The sequence below is a fragment of the Falco punctatus genome, assembly GCF_963210335.1.
Source record: "Falco punctatus genome assembly, chromosome: 11".
In the NCBI taxonomy this organism is placed as follows: Eukaryota; Metazoa; Chordata; class Aves; order Falconiformes; family Falconidae; genus Falco; species Falco punctatus.
This window is the reverse complement of record NC_137591.1, coordinates 28067410-28086469: the sequence shown is the minus strand read 5'-3', so window position 1 is coordinate 28086469 and position 19060 is coordinate 28067410. Positions and strand designations below refer to the sequence as shown.

General features: G+C 43.2%; 1 protein-coding gene across 1 annotated transcript; it reads left to right on the top strand.

Annotated features, from left to right (window-relative positions):
• Positions 1–31: 31 nt before the first annotated feature.
• On the top strand, positions 32–17086 carry NUF2 (NUF2 component of NDC80 kinetochore complex). The gene is made up of 13 exons (XM_080407412.1): positions 32–234; positions 1805–1881; positions 3348–3424; positions 4089–4150; positions 5055–5152; positions 5745–5818; positions 7645–7741; positions 8660–8722; positions 9490–9627; positions 10568–10708; positions 11514–11689; positions 13518–13653; positions 14669–17086. The coding sequence occupies exons 1-13, from the start codon at positions 114–116 to the stop codon at positions 14816–14818; spliced, it is 1410 nt and encodes a 469-aa protein (XP_080263538.1). The 5' UTR covers positions 32–113; the 3' UTR covers positions 14819–17086.
• The last annotated feature ends 1974 nt before the right edge of the window (positions 17087–19060 follow it).

Here is a 19060-nt window from a genome sequence, read left to right as displayed (position 1 = left end):
GCCGATAGGCTGGCGCGGGGCGGGGGCGGCACCGCCAGATTCAAGCAGCGGCGGCGGCGGCCGGCTGAGGGTGGTTGGTCGCGGGTACTGCGGGGCCGTTGCTCGCCGCCGCCATGGAGATGATGACCTTCCCCCGCTACAGCCCCGACGACATCATCAGCTACCTCCGCAGCCACGTCCTGGCGGGGGCCGAGGCTCGCAACTTGGCTAAGGGCGACGTGTTCGGCAGCGCCAGCGGCAGCGCCAAGGTGCGAGCGTGGCGGGGGGAGGCCGCGGCCTGTACCGGCGGGGGAGCGGCGCCGGCAGCTCCGCCGGGCTGGGCAGGCCCTGCCCTGTGTGAGGGGAGGCCGTTGCCTCCCGCCGGTGCCGTGGCCCGCTGGGGGGGCCTTGGAGCGGCCGCTCCCCCGCTGGTATGGCCTTTGGCGCCCGGCAGTGCCCACCGGGCGAGACGGTTGGGTTTCCCGCAGGGGCCGATGAGCCCCGTAGGAGTTACCGGGCTGGCCGCGGCGCTGCGCCCCCGAGGCCCGGGAGGAGCGGGCTCGGGCCTGGCCGGGGAGGGGCCGCCTTCATCAGCGGCCGGGTGTGACCCCGCACAGCCCTTCGCCGTTTCGGGGGGGGCTGGGTCACCACAGCCGCTGTGTTTGCTGTAGTGTCGTCCCTTCAACAGCTTAATCGATCGGCTAAACCGAGCCGGTGCAAAAGCAGCCCCTCCCCCCTCCGCCGCCGCCTTCTCCCCTGCCTCGGCCCGAGCGCTGGTGTGGGCGCAGCCCTGCGGTGCCCTTACACGAGAGAAGCGGCTTTGTGATCGCGTCGCCGCTTCGGTGCGGTCCTGTGTGCCGCTCTGTGAGCGCCTGTGCCCGCTGGAGGGTGAGCTGAAGAATCAGTCAGCAATATGCGGGCGAGCGCTGGGTGCGTGGGAGATGGCTGGGTGCGTGGGGGATCGCTCCACCAAAGTCATGCACACCGAGGGGACTTTTCAGTCCTCCCTTTATACAAGCTACTCATACCTATTCGTTAGTTTTCCAAATAATTGTTTACATATTCATTACAATTCGGAGAATTTATTTACGTATCTCGTGCCTTCGCTATGTCCTTGAGGAGTTGTCTCTGCACAGACTATTCCTCAGCGGCCGTGTTTAGTCTCCATCTTCGCCACGTTGCATGTACAACAGGAATCTAAGACAAAATGTCCCTTCTAAAGATAACCAAGCCAAGGACTTAGCAGTCTGTGCATCCATCATGTTGCAATAAGGGTCCTTGGACATTTCCCGACTTTACCTAAATATAGGTGCGTCATCCTTTAGATAAGTGGTACAGCATGCACTATTCAAGGGGCAGGTGGCCCCGTGTGTGCAGGGGGTGGCCAGCTCAGTCAGTCATGCGACTGACTCGAATTGATCCTGCATTAGTGCTTGCCAATGAATAACTGTTCGGCTTGTGGGTATTCTTCACCCCTTCATTTTAATAATGTGATGAAGGGCACGTTTTGCGATGGGATTATAGTTTCTGTGGCCTTTTTTGGTGTCACTTGGTTTCAAAAATGCTCAGTGAGGAGCGATGTAGTGAAAAACGATGTATTGCTGTGGTAGTTCACACTGTAGCTGTCTGAGCTGATTGCCGTCTCGTAACTATTATGAGATAGTCATGCTTGAACTGCAAACTATTGGAAAGTAAAGTTTGTTGGTCTTGGTGGCTCAGTGAAATTGGTCTTCACGTGTAACAGGCAGCACTACTTTTAGGGTCTAGTGCGGGAGCCCCAAATAATCAATCATACGGAATACTAATTTGTGTCCTTTCCTCTTGCAGCCTGAAGTTTTACACATGATTTACATGAGAATCCTGCAGAAAGTCTATGGAATCCGCCTGGAACACTTCTACATGGTATGTCTGTAGTGGCAGGTGTAACAAAATGCAAAATGAAACAAATATTGCCCCTAACTAATGTAGTTTTGGAGCGTCTCCTCCTAGTGGCTTAGGAAATGGCAAGTAGCTTACTGTTTTGTGTGTTGTAATTGCACAAAAAGGTGCTTAGAAATTCCACCTCTCTTGCGGAAAACTTGTGTGTGAGATGCTGTATACCCATGGGCATTTGCGTTTGGGTTCAGGGAGGCAAGTAGCCTGCTCACTTAGGAATGAGAGCACAGTACTGCTGTGCAACCGTCAGTGTGTGTCACTTACCAGAAGTAAATGAACCTGGGAGCATCATCTGTGCACTGTTGCTGAGGCCTTGCTGATTTTGTCAGAAGTTGGTTTGACCATTGCTTCTGCTCTGGAAGTTGGCTTCAGCTCAAGATACTTGTAGAAATAGTGGTTTTGTGAGTGTGCTGCCTCAGAGCTTCCTTTTCTTCAACCCACCCCCACCCCATGGAAGGGAGACTCCCTTCAGTACAAGTAGTAGTAAGCACAAAGACTAGCTCATTTACTGCTGTAGGCTGTAAGGACAGGCTCTGTGGAGAGCCCTCTCCTCCTGTGGCTAAGCTGTGAATTCTTTGAGATACTGTGGGTACCAGGAGTGTCTGTAAGGTTCAGGAGGGATTGGACGAGGCTGTGAAGGGACACCATCTCTGCCCTTGAAAATGCGTGCTGTTGTCTTGGGCATCCACCTTTGGCCGTGGCTGGAGGAGGGTCTCTGCTTAGATGTTAAACTGGTCTGGAAGGGGGGAAGGAAATGTCGCTATTAGTGTTTGATCATCTCCACTTCTTCTAACTTTCATCTCATGAGGTTAATGGAGTAGTGGAGCTGGAGGTTAACTGATACCTTGTTGATTAACACTTACCTTCTGTCTGTTAGGCAAGACCTGAATCCTGAAAGTGAGAATAAATAGTATTGTCTCATGCTATTTTTGGGTAAACTGAAAGGGAAGATCTCGTGTGCACAAGATAACTCGGTTCTTCACAGGCAGTGACATTACCTGGGATACTGTATTATGAGGGTTAAAATATCAGTAAAAGGTGACAGTGAACCACTACCTTCTCCTTCTGACTTCTTCATAAACCAGTTGAGCCTGTCGGTTTTGGGGTGTTTAAAGAAAGAGCTTGTGTGTAATGCAGAGACTGTTCTTCTGCACCACTTTTGAACAAATGAAACCAGGGTTTAGACTGAATTTCAGATTTTGTAATGTTGCTGCCTCAGTTGTTGTTCTTTAGATTTTGACCAGCCAAAATTGACACTTGTAGTCTGCCAATTGACTTGATGGCATTCTTTAGGCTCTAATGTGTTCCCTGGGGATGGGGAGACCATCCTTGGTGTGTTTAACTTACTTGACTTATGTTGTGGAAACAAACGTTTTTGTGTATTTTTGTTTTAAGTATTCTTTACTTATGCATTGACTCTCTTTACTTTTTAGATGCCGGTCAACGTTGACATAATTTATCCACAGATATTTGAAGGCTTTCTACCTGTTTGTAACTTGTATATTCACATGTAAGTAGAAGATGGTGCATCTGTTTAGTTGCTATTCCTTGTAAAAGTCCAATTTGCTGGACCTAGTGGGGCTTTATGCCTTTTTGCTGATGGTGGTTCCACTGCTTGTTGACTCTGAGCAAAGTGAAATTTGTAGGTGAACAGGGGGCAGCAATAATTTATAGAGTAAAATTCTAAGCAGGCAGCTGTCTTGTCAAAATTAACGCGTTAACTAATCCAGCCTCGCCAAGATGGAGCGCAGATCTATACTTTGACTGGCTAGAGGGTCATCATTACCCAGAGAAGAGGGAATCTTAAGTACCTGTTGTGTAAATTTGCTGTCTGAATTCTGTGTAGGTTATCTTTGTTGGAATGAGGCAAGTGCTAGACTTTAAGTGTTATTTCAGTTAAGTGTAGGAGTTACTTAATGAAGGTGAAGTCTTGATCTACAGGCAAGTATTTTGTCTCTCTAAGTCTTTGTGAGATACTATAAGAATACAAATTTTTAATGCTGATCTGTGTGTGGAGTCCTGCTGTGTTATTCTCCTGAGACTTACTGTTTTGTGCTTGCTGTACGCATGCTCTGGGATGAGAGGACAGGATGTGTTTTTTGTAGTAAATGGATATAGCACAAAATCTGAGCAATGGTCACTGCAGTTAAGATTGTATTTTGTTTTCCTTGCAGGGAGCGCTTACTTCCAGTGTGCCGGATCAATGATTTTCAAATTGCTGATGTGTTAAACCCAAGTAAGCAAGTGTGTCCTAGTCCTTGTGTTTCCTGGTGTGGTGGGTGTTGCTTGATATCCAGATACTTTGTCTCATTGAGCATATCCAGGTGGGCAGCTGGCGCTGAGCATTGTCCCTGGCTCCTAGCTACTATTCTGACTCTTGCTGTGGCCCTTAGACAAACTGGTTCTAATGAGCAGTTCTCCTCCTTATTCCTTATGTAGGCTAATCCAATTAAATAACTGGGGGGACTCTTGTTGCTGGTCTAGAGAGTGGACTGTGACATACTTGAAATAATGTAAGAATGCATGGTCATGAAGATGATCCTGGCAACTCTGGAATGCTATGGGATTTCTTGTACTGATGCCTGTGTAGGAAGCAATTGAATTTTTGGTTTCCCCTTTTCAATACCCAGCTGTGGTGATTCTGGAACAACACAGAAACTTGGACAAAGCTGTTCTGAAGAGCTCTTTCACTTCTGACTCTGTCTTGTCTCAGGCATTCCAGGACTTTATAATAATCTTTCACAGAGTTTGCTTGGAATAGAGCCAAAAAGTCCCTGCAGTTCAAAGTGATGTCTTCAGTTAGCTTGGTAGTTACAGTGAGGTTCTGTCTTCAGAATTGTAGTTGAAGTTTGACACTTTCTTCCTGACTTCTGCTTTAAAGGGAGGCTGTATATTAATACTCTTTCTCCTAGGTGCCATTTTCATTTGTTAAATTGCATAGAATTGCTGACATTGTAAGTTCACAGACTACATAAAAACTAGCACCAAGGTGTGAAATGTTTGCAAGGTGAGCAGAGGAAGAACTGATTTGGATTCTTTTGTTTTGTGATTTCCGTCTCTTCTCTGAATTACATTTTGCTCTAAGCAATTGCAATGCATGCAGAAACCAGAGCAGTGATGGCTTGCAATTCCTGTTTCAGAAACAAAGAGGACAGCTCGCTTCTTGAGTGGCCTTCTCAACTTTGTAAACTTCAGAGAATTCAGACGTGAGGTCTACTTGGACTTACAACTGAACTATGTAAGATTGGGTGCCTTATTGCTCCAGATAACTTAGACTTGGATGTAATTAATGTCAGCCTAGAGCTGGGAACATCAAAGTTGTGGGGTTTTAACTGCATGTTTACGTAACACATGGGAATCTTAAATGTGGCCAAATAATACAGGAAGGTATCAGTTTAATATTATGGAAAACTTGTATAATTGTATTGCATGTTCTAAGCATTCACAGCTACTGTAAATGGTTTATGAAAAGCCTTTGCAAAGCCCTTAAGGAAACAGGTTGGCTTGGAAGAGTGGATGAGCTTGTCAGTATTGTAAAGGTTTCTGTTTGACCATGACCCAAGTTGTTGCTTGGGCTGTTGTCTGAAGGGTAGCTTAGCCTGATAAGCGAAGGTGTGACGCCTCACATTGTTTTAGGAAAAGACAGATGTGACAGTCGGTGGGCTGAAGCTAGAACTGCAGGTGGCTTCTTTTCTGAATATCTCAGTAGTCTGGAGATGGTGCGTTGCATTTCACATGCAGTGATGATGAGCAGGGCTCTAACACAAGCTCAGAGAGAAACCATATTCCTCTAAAATAAAAAAAAATCCCTTGGAATATTTAATTTACAGAAATCGGCTATGGAGAAACACCAGCAACTGGAGACTGCAAATCGGGAGGCAGTAGTAAAGCTGGAGAAACTGAAGTGAGTATGAGGAGTAAGCACGGTGACATGCATTACTTTGCTGTTCAGTGCAAACTATCTGGACAGTCTGGATCGATGACGGGCCCAGGCCAACTGTAGGAGGTTCAACAAGGCTCAGTGCAGAGTCCTGCACTTGGGTCACAACCACCCCATGCCACCCTGCAGGCTTGGGGAAGAGTGTCTGGAAAGCTGTCTGGCGGAGAAGGGCCTGGGGGTGTTGGTCAGCAGCTGGCTGAACGCTGGTAGTGTGCCCAGGTGGCCAAGAAGGCCAACAGCATCCTGGCTTGTACCAGAAACAGCGTGGCCAGCAGGAGCGGGGCTGTGACCGGCCCCCGCACTCGGCACTGGGGAGGTGGCACCTCGAACCCTGGGGTCAGTGTCGGGCCCCTCACGACAAGAGGGACATGGAGGGGCTGGAGCGTGTCCAGAGCCGGGCAGGGGCTGGGGAAGGGGCCAGGGCACCAGGCTGGGGGAGGGGGAGGTTCAGCCTGGAGAGGAGGGGGCTCAGGGGGGACCTTATCGCTCCCTACAGCTGCCTGACAGGAGGGTGCAGCCAGGTGGGGGTTGGTCTCTTCTCCCAGGTAACAAGGCATAGGGTAAGAGGAAATGGCCTTGAGTTGCACGAAGGGAAGTTTAGTTTGGAAAATTCCTTCGCTGACAAGGGTGGTCAAGCACTGGAACAGGCTGCCAGGGACATGGTTGAGTCGCCATCCCTGGAAGTCTTTGAATGATGTGTGGATGTGGCGCTTAGGGACACAGTTTAGTGGTGGGCTTGGCAGTGCTGGTCTGACAGTTGGATGCCTCTTTTATAGTCTTTTCCAGCCTAAATGATTCTGTGATTCTGTATGGGATGCTTAAACAGGAACTGAGTAGTTCAGCTGTGTGATTTGATAGAAGTGTTGGATAACTACTGTAGGAACTTCCGAGCAGACTTGACTTCTCCTTTGACCCTTTTCTGTGTTTGTTGATGGTTAGCCTTCCTGGGAAATAAGTCAGAAAACGGAGATGTTGCTGTTGCGTTGTGCTCAGAGTTGCACAAGTAGCTGTGCTGGCATTGGGCTAGAAGAGTTGCTGGCAGAAAATAAAAATGTGATTTCAGGAGTATGTGGTTGCTTTGAGAAGATACTGTATTTTGTATGTTGGGGGCTATGGTCAAACTTTTTGCGGTTATAGTCATTTTCTGGTAATAGGTTTTTCTCTTTGATAGCCATAAGAAGCCCATCTTTAACTTAATAAATGTGTAAAGTTGTCTTCTGTAGTTATTTGTCATGTTTGCCCTGTTCTGTCTTTCAGGCCATGTAGTTCTACTGCCTGCATCTGCACCTTTAAGTTTTGGTTTTGCTTGTGGATAGTAGGATGAAGAGATAGCTGGTTTCCAAGATAGCTTTCAAAACAAAGTAGTTTTGGTTTGTTTTTTTTTTTCTTTTTCCCTGATAGCTGCTCTGGGTAAGTGCTAGACAGGTGGTTCTCTAGCTATCTATAGCTCTACCCTAATACAAGCTGTTTCTATGGTAGGTAGTATTATGCAAATTTCATACATTAAAATAGCCCAAAAAATTGGTAGAAGTGTTGTTCTTCGTGCTTTGTTTAACATTATCTTTAAACTTAGTCCTCTGTCATGCTTGTGCCACTTATTGCCAAAATAGCTCTTTAGATTATGCTTCAACTCCAAAATCTTACAAGCAAAGGAAACGAAGATGTATTAATTTGAGACTGTCTTGCCCTGATTACTAACGTTATTGTTTGTAAATTCTTTGGAGGGAGAGTTTTATTTACCTGTCTATAATGATGCTGAAACTGTCCAATATATTTTATTTTTCACTTAGCACTGTTCCAGTTGAACATCAAGCTGAGGTCCAGCAACTGACAGATAACATTCGAGAACTGGAGCAACTACTGAGGCAAGAATATCGTCGGAAACAAGTATGATCTTGTTATAAATTTCCCTGAAATGCTGCTATGACTTCTGATCATGGGTGTTCCTTACTGCCGTTGATTTAGCTCCCCTTCCCTTCCTTCTACAAAGGATAAAGGGAACTTCCTTGTTTAAAACAAAGGTCACTGCAACACAGTATCTTATGTAATTCCTATACCACCTCGTCATTTCACTGTAAAGAATGTTGAAACATACTTGAAATCAGACTTGGGGAATACAAAAGTGTATTTGGCTCTTTGTGAAATGCCTTACTGCATAACTGGGAGATAAACATCATACTTGTGTACAGTAACACAGGTGTATTTTGCTTTTGTTTTCCATCTGAATTGGAACTGGAGGTGTGCCGTGGCAGGAAATAAGGCCTGAGAAGGGTCATCCAAGGGAATGCCTGGCAAAAAGAGTAGGGTTGATGGCAGGGGTAACTTCCCAGCAATGGCAGCTTATCCCTAAGGTCTCACAGGTAACCTTTTCAGCTGCTTCAGTAGAAAAAAAAACACCCAACCACAGTATTTTTTTATGTTGTCAAGTCTCAATATTATTAATCATGTGCTTGACTTCTATATTGCTGGGAAACTTGTATTAACTTACTTTTTTTTTTTTCTTAAGAACAGTACCTCTGGTGAAGAAGGTTGTGTGTATAATGCTGCCAGGGTCAGTAAGAATAGAGGTAGTCTCTGATCCCTGTTCCTAGTTAGCTGCTGGTTGCATCCCTAGTGCTCCCAGTGGCTTTTGCAACAGTGGTGTTCTTCCCTGCCTTTTACGTCTTAGACTGCAATTTTGTGTGCTAGTTATGGCACTCCAAAGAAACCATAAATGGGATTTCTCTTGTAGACAGATCTATGATAGAAAGGTAGAGGAGGCAGCAGTTGCAGAGATGCTTATTTAAAGCTTGTTGCTTTGTTTAGGCAGCTTTGCAAGAAACTATTTCGCAAAAGAAGTTGGAAGCTGCAGAGGGCACCCGAAAACTGGTAAGTACACCTCTATCTAGGCCATAGCTTGCATCTTGGATTAACTAATAGATCATCTCTCTTTCTAGAATCAAATTATTCTTGGAGCTAGGTAACATTGAGGTGGTGATTATTAGTTTGTGGTGTTTTTTTTTTTAAACTGATTTAAGTTTTTTCCCTCCATGGGAAAAGCTACTGAAGTAGCTTGTTTTGTTGTTAACTTTAAATACACATCTCTATAATGTAAAGCTCTGTCTGTGTTTGGGAAACTGATCTGTTAAAGGGCAAGGAATGGGGATTTCTGAGATGCTATGGGCTTACCTTAAGTGCATAGAACGGCAAATGAGGCAGCCACTGATGTGGTGGGGACAAAACAGGAGGCTTTTGAGAGGTTGCACAGGAAGCTTGTTGCTCTTCTCTCAGGCTGATACAGCTGGCTCTGAAACCCTGCAGTGACTTCTTCGGTTGCCCTAGGTGAGGGATTCTGAAGGAGAGGTGCTAGTAATATGTGTTAGCTGGCAAGCTTTTTGTGGAATGCTGGTTAAATGCTGTTCTTGTGACTAAGTGTTGCACATCTGTCAGCATGTTCAAGGAGCAAAATGGATTGTTAACTGCTTTGGGAATGTTAACACTGTTTGGAGGAATTTCTTCTTAAAACAAACTTCCTAATGAGGAAGCACTTAAGATGGAGATAAGACCCTGTCTAGCTGTGAGATCCTGGCAAACCATGCTTCACAGCTCTTTGTTCACCTAATTGCTAATATTGAAAGTGTGTTTGTCTTAACTAGAATGACCTTAAAGTGACAATGGCTTCTTTGAAAGAAGAACAAGAGCAGCTGAAATCAAAAATTGTGGAGAGTCCAGAAGAACTGAAAAATTACAAAGAACAGATGAAAGAGACTGTTAAGAAACTCAAGAAGTCCAAGGTGAGGTTTTCCTCTGTCCACACAAGGAGGTATTCTATTAGAAAAAGCACATGCTTTACTGGACTGTTGTCATCTAGAACTGTTTCTTGAATGACTTATGCTTCTAGTCAAAACCCAACAGAACAGTGGTCAGACTGAAATGAAATCACAAGTTCAGAGAAACCTGAAAGTTGGCTGTGGGAGTGTTTATTTTTGCTTTTGTGTTGGCGGATTTTCTTTTTTTTTTTGTGAAAAGCAGGGTTGCAGTCACTGCTGCTCTGTCCTCAATGAGTGACTGTTTACTTGTGAAGCTAGGTGTAGAACTCGTGGATCTATACTATACCTTTCTGGCTGTTTGGTGTCAGGAGTTTACAGTATTTTTGGCAGCTCACAAATGTCTTTGGATTTAGAATACATGCTGCTTGGTGTCTTTGCTGTCATTCGCTGTTTCTGGAATTGATGGCTGTTGCCACTAGTATGCTGAACACTGAGATCCCTTCCTAGTTTTTTTTAATAGTGATGTCCAGTCTTTAAATGTCTGTAGTTCATGATTGCTTGTATGTCACTGAAGCTTGCATAATTTTGTCTCCTTAGGTATTTTTGTTCCAAAGGTGTAAACTTTAGTGCTGTAATTCCAGACATCTGTTTTTATGATGCTTTATGTAACTCCTATTTTACCAGTATAGAATTTCTTCACTGTACTACTTTTCTGTCCTGAAAGCTCTTGTAACAAGCCGGTTAGTTCAGTGTAAGACATTTGCATGTCGCTTTTCCTGTGCTTTCCAAGCAAACACATTATTTTTACAAACTTAAGATCTCATTTCAGTAACTACTAAATATTCAGTCTAGTGTATGTTAAGCAATGAGGGAATGGGTACAAAAGTCGATATGCAGTAATACTTACACAAAACAATTGCTGAACTTCTAGTCTGTTTTATTAACAAGGCTTTTTTCTTTAAAGCAAGAAGTTACTGAGAAATACGAAGCATATAGAGACCTAGTTGAGATTCTGCCATCATGTCAAATGGAGGTGCAGTTGTATCAAAAGAAGATAGAAAGACAAGGAGCAAATGTGGAGAGACTGGCCAGTGTATTATCAGAGGTTTGTATTATCCTAATTTTATCTGGTTAGGGAGAATTTAATGTCTAAGCAAGATAGGTGATCATCAGTAAATGTCTGTGTTTTGAAAGTTCCCATCTCTTCTCTTCCCCAAAAAGAAAGAATTTAGATAACTTCTAAATCTCCTTTGTAAAAACATAAGTAAAACATAGCTGCTGCTTTGTTGTCTGCCGCTATATTATGTACTATTGACCACTTTTAATAGTCAAAGCCTTTGTTGCCATAGAAACCTGACCTAAAATAATTTGAACTGTCTTGGGGTTGTTGGTAGGAAACGACGGAAGAAGAAAAGTGAGATCCAGTTTCTTCTGCCTAGAGAGCAGAAACTAAGAGTAAAAAAAATCACTACTTCAGGAAGAGTCATGCCTTAAATGCCTTTAACTTTATTAATACTACGAAAGCAAGCCTTTCCCTGATGAAATGTCTGTCACAATACAGTACTCTGCTCTTTGCTACCCAGTTCCAGGAGAAAGCAATTGTTAGGAACACTTGAAAAATGGTATGCAGTCTTTTTGGGTATTTGTATAGCATATGTTCAAATTGCTCTTGGTTAAGATCTATAGCAGAATTCATAGTAACTTCTGCAGATCTTTCTAAGTGATGTGATCTTGTCTGTTTGGATATATTACAATTGGATAAAGACCAGGAAAATGGGATTTAACCAGAAGACTTATTTAGCAATTTGATCTTCAAAAAGCAGGAAGCTAGTTCTAGTCTTAGTAAACTAACAGGGTGTGCTGTTTTGATTATTCTTCCCCCATTTAATTTCAATACTTGTGTACTCTAGGTCAGAAATCTGGAAGACCAGATTGAGAGTGCTCAGATAGAGCTGAAAAAGTGGAAGACAGATGAAATATCCTTAAAGAGACTGGTCACTGCAAAACGTGAGAAGCTATCTACAGCTGAAATGAAGATAACAAAGAAGCGTGAAGATGCTGAGCAACATAAGCACTCTGTGTTTGAGTATGGATGCATTGACACTTCTGCCTGATGCTACTTTATGTCTTTGTTATGTGCTACCAAAGTTCGTGTCTGGTACAAACATGTAGCTTAGCAGTAAGAAGAAAATGAGCGATGTGGGATAGCTTTGTATGGAGACCAGTAATGCTGCAGGCAGGGACTTGGGGTCTCAAATCAATAATTGCAATGTGACTCGACAGCAGTTCTTTTATTGGAGCACTAATTTAATTTATAATGCTTATTCTTGATTCTTTTATCTTCTTAAAGAGAATGTCACATTGGGATAATTTTCCAAGTTATCAGACTTCAACAAAGCCCCATTTGCCTTTCATGAATTTTTCATAATTTCCCTTGCCACTTTTGCTCATTATCAAAGATGTTCAAGACCCATGGGGAAATGGGGCTCGTATCTCAGAGGAGTATTATCCTGACATGATGCTTCTAAAACAAAAGGAAAAGTGTCATTTGATCAAAGCCTCTTAGCCCATCTTCCTTCCTACCATATGCTAAAGGCAAACTCCAGGGCAGTGTTTACAGCCCAGCAGTCACTTCTGCAGCAGCAAACGGCAGCGTTGTATGGTCGTGGCTTCACTGTGAGATTAGAAATGCTGAACAGTTATAGAGAATGCTTATTATATAGCTTCTTTTGTACATGGATAGGAAAGGGAATATGGAAAACTATTGGTGGGTTAACTGTGATGAAAGAGAGCTTTTTTTACTTAGCTGAGAGAGCAACAAAGATCTAGTCGTGCTGATAAGGCTTGTGCGGTGCCTAGAATGGCAGCAAGATTCCCAGGCTTCCTTTGCTCCTCATGCAGGGTATTGTACCAGCTAAAGGATATTAATTAAAAGCTACTTTTCCTTCCAAATAATACAGTCTAATGCTCCTTTATGTTAAGAGTTGCTGCCGATTTATCTGTTTTTAATGGTGTAGCTATTTCCTTTGAGTGATAAAATTAGATGCTTTGATAGGCAAGGGGGAAGGGGAGGTAACCTTTGTTTGAAAACAAGCATTTTTGCTGGTGAATAAGAGAATGTGTCCTGACTGTTCTCTTGAGGAAGGAAGATGTAAGTAGGCTTTTGCTACGTATGAGTCATTTCAGCCATTTAGAGAAAGCAGCTGCTACAGTTCCAACTGTAATTATTGTACAAATGCTTAGTATAAACTGGTAGGTGTGGTTTTGCCCTTGAAGTCAGGAGTAGATCTGTTCCCATGCTAACCCTTTGCTGATTACATGGCAGCTCACAGCTGGGGATATCTGAATTTACCTGCAAGCTGGGGAAATGTTATTTGGTCTTTGTTTGGGATGAAGTGAAATGATCGACTAGAAGCTGCAGATAACATACATAGATGTATGGGATTAGAGCTTTAACTTGGTGGGTGGGGATCTGGGGCTAAGGATAACATGTGACTTTCAATTATGCTGAAACATCAAGTGCAGCTATGTTGCTTTTAACCTGGTCCGGAGGCTGGTCTTCAGGCAGGGCTCTCCGCTGACACCTGTAGTGTGTTACTCAAAGGCAGGAAGATGCAGTGTCTAGCTGTCTGTTGGGCTGGTTCCACTGGAGCCACTTCAGTTGCCTTGATTAGCAGCAACTGAGGATCTTCAACATGCTCCTCTAACTCCACTTCAAATTTAATTTCTTGTACCCAAGTTGTTCTAGGTTAAGAACTGGACAAACTTCCAAGCAAGTGAATTCTATACAGTATCACTTCTAGAAGCTGCTAGTTTCATGCTTGTAAAAGGCACGCTTTGCTTGTGGTGGAGTTAAATTTAATCTGGGATTAGTCAAATGGCTCAGTACTAACTCGTTTTTCTCCCACCTTTAGATATTGTAACAGAGTTCAGGAGAAGAGGGGTGCTGTATATGATAAAGTGATGGCCATTCACAAGGAAATCCAACAGACAAGGTTCAAAATTCAGCAGCTGAATGAGAATGCTGAAAAAGAAGAAATGAAAGCCAAGGTGACGTGTTTTTCCTAAAGGAATCCCATTTTAAGAATAATCAAAGCAAACCTGTTTGTTAACTTGGGCTGTGTAGATAAAAGAACACGTATTGGCCCTAAAACCAAGTAGGCTGGGTAGGTGGTGGTTCGGCTGGATAGTTGCTGGGGTGAGTGCTTCCTTCTTGTGGTTCCACTGGGTTGCTAGATCTTGTTTTCATCTCTGCAGCCTGTATAGATGGCCTACAGGAGAAGTGGGCTTTGCAGTCCTGAGAGAAAAGGCTCTGGAATGGTGTGATTGATTGCCCAGTATTTTGGGATGTGAAATTAAACTTTTCTTCCCACCTGTGCCTGTAGCAGATACTATGTTAGTTCCATGCTATCTGTTTTTGTATTGTGGTAGTTCCAGGTCTCAGTAGTGGGGTTTTCTTGTTTTGTTTGGCCCCTGGGACCTGACCTGTGAGGCTTTACATTCATGTTTTAGTGGTGGGCAGTACTGTGGTGATCTCAGATACAGGGCCACTTGCCATGTCACAAACACTTTCTTCCTAGGATTTCAGGAAGATGACTGTCCAGCTTAGCTTTGGAAAGAGGCAGGCAGAAATCCCGATGGGTTGGGAGTAGGGAATAACACTCTGCCTGTACCATCTCATCCTGTCTATTCATTACTGAAGTACTGTCTATACTGGGCAGTCAGTGGCAGAAACCTGGGTGGCGCAGGCTAACACAGAAATGAGGCAGTAGTAGTGTGAATACAGGGCTAGTGCTGGTCGTTTGACCATCTTAGTATCGGAACCACCAGCATTGCAACAGAACCATCATGTTGGCGTTTTCTTGTGGCTGCTCTTAATCTTCTGGTGCTTTGTAACTTCCCTGTGTTCTGTGAATGCTGCTTCTGAAGCCAGGAATGAGGTACCTTTGAAATATCTTGAGACCACCAGATCACTATTAGTTAAATCCTTCTAAAGCATAAATGTTAACTTTGCTGGTGGATTTTTAGTTTGTTTTTTTTTTTTTTCTCCTTTATCTCTTTCTAGGAAATATACCTAAATCTGAAGGCTGCGTTGGAAAAGCATCATGACTCTCTCATTAAGACAGCAAAGAGTTATGCAGCCTCAAGAGAAGATAAAATTGCTGAACTGAAGAAGTGGCTGCTTAGAGTCCAGTCTCCTGGAAGTAGTTCTTAGACCTGTCTTTACTTTCATTATGTTTATCCTCGTATCTGATCTTGTGCTTTGGATAATTATTCCAGGCAAAAGCCAGCTTTCTCAAAAACCATGTCGGATCACATTTAGACAAATCCTGATGTCATGAGCTTTCTAATGTGGATAAGAAAACACTTGATTTAGCCTGTTTGTATTCTTTCAGTCGGTATCTCATTTTAGTGGTAATAATGCAAGTCTTGCTAACACGAAATTGCTTGACACTTAGAATCCTGTTTTTTGTAGAACCTGTTCTGCAAACTTTGATCTGGGAAGACCTGGTGCTTTGGCCTAGATGGATACACTGTTCAGAATTAGTCAGTAATAGGTGATGTTCCACTACCGTTACTCAATTAAGGTTAAATCCTGATGGAGCAGTAGCATTCATGTGAATGCCTCCACTCATCATGAATATTGGTGACCCTAAATGCTCAGGACTCTCACTTTAGTTAAACAGTACAGTAGCTCTAGATGCTTGAACGTTGTTATTTTCGCTCTGTGGGGTATTGAATCCTCATCTGTGTGTGTTAGTCTGTGTTTGGGTGCTTAATCCTATAAAAAATTAACGTAGATGATTATTTTTGTACCTTACTTGTGATGACGCTTGGTTTGCCACAGTGCTTTTAATTATTTCAAAAAATAAAATAAGAATTTTTAAAATAGCTGATTTAAGCATGTTTAACCCTACTCCTCTTCTGTGTTTTCCCTCCCCACTTGCAGCTGATTTGGCATGACATTCCAATTTAAAAATTTTGCTTTGTACTTTTGGGGGAATGTGTACTGCTGGAAGGTTTTTATAACAAGGGGAGGAGGATTCAAGTCTGTATAGATAATATCTTTCTGGCTTTGCTTAATTCTTCAACTTCTTTTCTTAGCTAGGGGTGCTAGCAAGTCAGTCAGGAACAGCAGGTGATCAATGCTTCTAAAGCTCTTAATGAGGCATCAGACTCCTCTAATGTTTTGCTTTGAGGTTTTTTTTCTTATCATTGCAGAATGTGAGATAATTCAGTGAAAGTCCATATTAATCTGCAGATCTTAACCTAGCACTAAGTTTCTCATACAGTTTTTCTATTTCCACCAAATATAATCTGTGTGATAGGTATGTGTGTGTAGCACAACTTTGTGTTTTTAGGCGAGTATACTCTTCATCCCAACACTCCTGCAGTGCTGTGCAGCAGCATCTGGTGTAGAGACAGGCAAAAGTTTAACTGTTAAGGTAAATAATTTTTGCAACAGCTGAAGATGTTGAGTACATGCAAGGCACAGAAAAATTCTTTATGGTTTTCATGCACTAGGCCATATATGGGCTAGCTAGTGATGTTTTGGGCATTGTGCTTTCAAAGTGAGTTTTTTAATGAGTCTCTCATTCTGTGCTGCGTGTTAAAGCATTATGTTCTTCATGTGCAGGTGTGCTCCACTCTCTTTGCCTTAGTGTGGATTCTAGTGTGACACAGATGCTATCTGCCGGAAGATGTTGCTTCTCGTTGGCAGTACTTGCTAACGAACATCATGTCTGTTCAAGGATGTTCATTATTCAACGTGTCTGTGTGAAATGCTGTAACTAGTTTTTTGGTATTTCCAGACTGACAATACTATGAAATCCTTGAAGACAGATGGCAAGGCTTGTGTAGGGTTCTCCCCGAGCTTTCTTGAGATATCCTTGCTACTCATGTCAGTCTAGCCTATATCCTAGCTTGACTGGAAGCCAAGCATTCCTCCTTCTAACTTCTCTGAGAATTCTGGGGTGTGGCTTACCTTTTGGGGTTGTTTTGGTGATGCTATGAAGATTCAAAGTAAATTCATGTGACTTGGGATTTGCTTTCTTATAACGGCTGGTTGGAGGCTGTGCTCCACAGCCTGGATGTTACAGCAGCTCTTGGGGAAAGATTCCCAAAAGCTTCAAATAGATGCTGCAAAGGATTACTTCAGCCAGCAGATGACTTTGACAGAATAAGCTTGCTGTCCTGCAGGAAACTGCGTGTGAAGAGCAGGATTCTTAGGCTAGAGAGTTCGTGCTTGTGTAGTCCCCTGATGAGGAATCTGCAGGAGCAAGAAAACACTGGATTCTGGTTCCTGTTCTCAGGGGTTTGCAACACCAGCTCTTAGGTAAAATAAAAGGCCTAAATCATGAAGAAACAAAACTTCTTATTTCTAGGGACAGTCTTATGCATTTCCATTAAGTTCTTGTGCCTTCAGGGTGGCCTATTTGTTTGTACCTAAAATACCTATAAATAAAACTTAACCAAGACTATATTTTATCTACAGATAATTGATTCCTAGGTGTGAGTCCACTGCTGCTTTTGAAGAACTCTTACTCATCTTGAACCATACGGCAGGGCAAGCGTGGGGAGTTTTCGTGTGACCTGACTAGCAGCGCGGGGAGGATGGCTTTGCTAAGGCAATACAGCTCAATTTCCCTCAAGAGGGCAGCATTATTCAAAATTTTCTTGTTTAGGTTTTCTTGTTAGTACTTCTGTCTAAACACCTAGAGCCCTCTGCCGAGGCCGAAATCAAACAAAACTGCAGAACTCCTTTATTTTGAGGCACTGGTGTGAAATCAGTGAATTAGCTCGACATCTATCATGAAGAGAATAGCCAGGCTAGACTTACTGGAATGAGACCTTCACAGCCTTCCCTGTGAGAATAATTAAATGTCAGTGGCTGCTATTTGCCTTGGTGTAATGCTGTTTAAAAGTGTGGTTTGAGTTTTTAAATACTTTTGCATGTATTTCATATATTGCATAAAGCTTGTAGCAAACTTGACCTGTACTGCGTGGGCTGGTCTCGCTTGTTTCAAATGTGTTTTAGTTACGATATTTTGTAAGCCATGAAGCAGCTGGTCCTTGAAAATAGCCTTTGAAAAGGTTATGCACAGCTCTGCCTGCTCTTCCCTTAGACAAGGATAAGTGATCCTCCTCCCAGTATTAGTGTCTCACTCATCTTGAATGTATGTGAATCTCGGATTCCTTGATAGCTCTCATTAGCTTCCCACCACTATTTACCGATGTGGTAAATGAGAGAGCTGTTTTAGGACTAGGGGAAAAGCATTCCAAGCTGGTGTTGAGGAGGGCTCAGATCTAATGTGTGTGTTTCAGTTTAGCTTTAGTATTGCCTTAGGGAATTCCAGTCTTACCTCCTTTGTACCACCCCTTCAGCTTGCTAGTGCAGCTGTTGACCGGTTGTACTTTTGTACTCTGGGTTTTTTTTTTGTTCTTTAAGGCTGAGCGCCGTACTCTGACCTAGCTTCTAGCCTAGCTGTGTGTGTGCTCCCCACAGTATTTGGGTCAAGCGATGCTTTTGAGGAGGTTTTTTTAAAAAAAAACCCACAAAAAGCCTACACTGGTAACAGTGGTATTCATGACTACATCTTATACCCAGCACATGGATTATTTCAGGGTGAAATCTTTAGCAGTACAGAAATACAGACTGCATGCATGAGTGTATTTGTGGCTAGATGTTGGGTTTAAAGAGTAATGTGAAAAATATTCTTAGCTTCCAGTCTTGTAAGCAAACACATACTTTCTACTGAGGTGAGAGTGCTCCATATGAATGTATTAGTCTAATAATATACGTATAGTGTCTCCCCTTCTCTGGGTGTATATGGAACCAAGCCATCTTGGTTGGCCACCCAGGCAGGGCTAGTCTGTTGTAGCTGTTTGAGCAAAGTCCCTGACTCTCCTATTGTACCAATGCTGCTTATGTGTTCTACTGTGACTACGCAGTAGTCTCACTTCCTTCTAGCACAAGTCTTATGTGAGAAAAGATACCTTGTTCTCCTTTGGCCATAAAAGCCTGTTGATCTCTACAAACTCCACACACACACCCCTACCCCCAAATACTAATATTGTAAGCAATATGTATGTTGGGGAACGTGCCGTTTTGTGTATTGCTGACCTGAAAAATATTTCTTTTTTTTCCTGATAGATGCGCATGCTAGAATTTTTTTAAGCTAAAAGCTCAAAGGGAAGCAGGAATCTTTTTAGTGGTCTTGTGAGTTGATCTGAGTTACTGAGTCTGGGAAAACTCCGTACAGCCTTCATGCTTACCACTGGCTGTACTTCCACTTTTGACCATGGCCTTCATCTTGCTGTAGTGCTGGTGCCTGTTCTTGGGTAGATCAACAGTGAGAGCATTTGGATGATGTGAAGCAGCATCAATAACATACAAGGTCAAATAATTCATGTGTGCTATTAACGTGGCTTTATCTGTATTCTAAACATCCGGTGC

What these genes read in the sequence shown, in the direction of transcription:
- NUF2 (XM_080407412.1), top strand. Translation starts at nt 114, where the DNA reads ATGGAGATGATGACCTTCCCCCGCTACAGCCCCGACGACATCATCAGC. An exon ending in TGCTGATGTGTTAAACCCAA is followed by an intron (nt 4,151 to 5,054) that starts GTAAGCAAGTGT and finishes TTCCTGTTTCAG; the next exon opens with AAACAAAGAGGACAGCTCGC. An exon ending in CATAAGCACTCTGTGTTTGA is followed by an intron (nt 11,690 to 13,517) that starts GTATGGATGCAT and finishes TCCCACCTTTAG; the next exon opens with ATATTGTAACAGAGTTCAGG.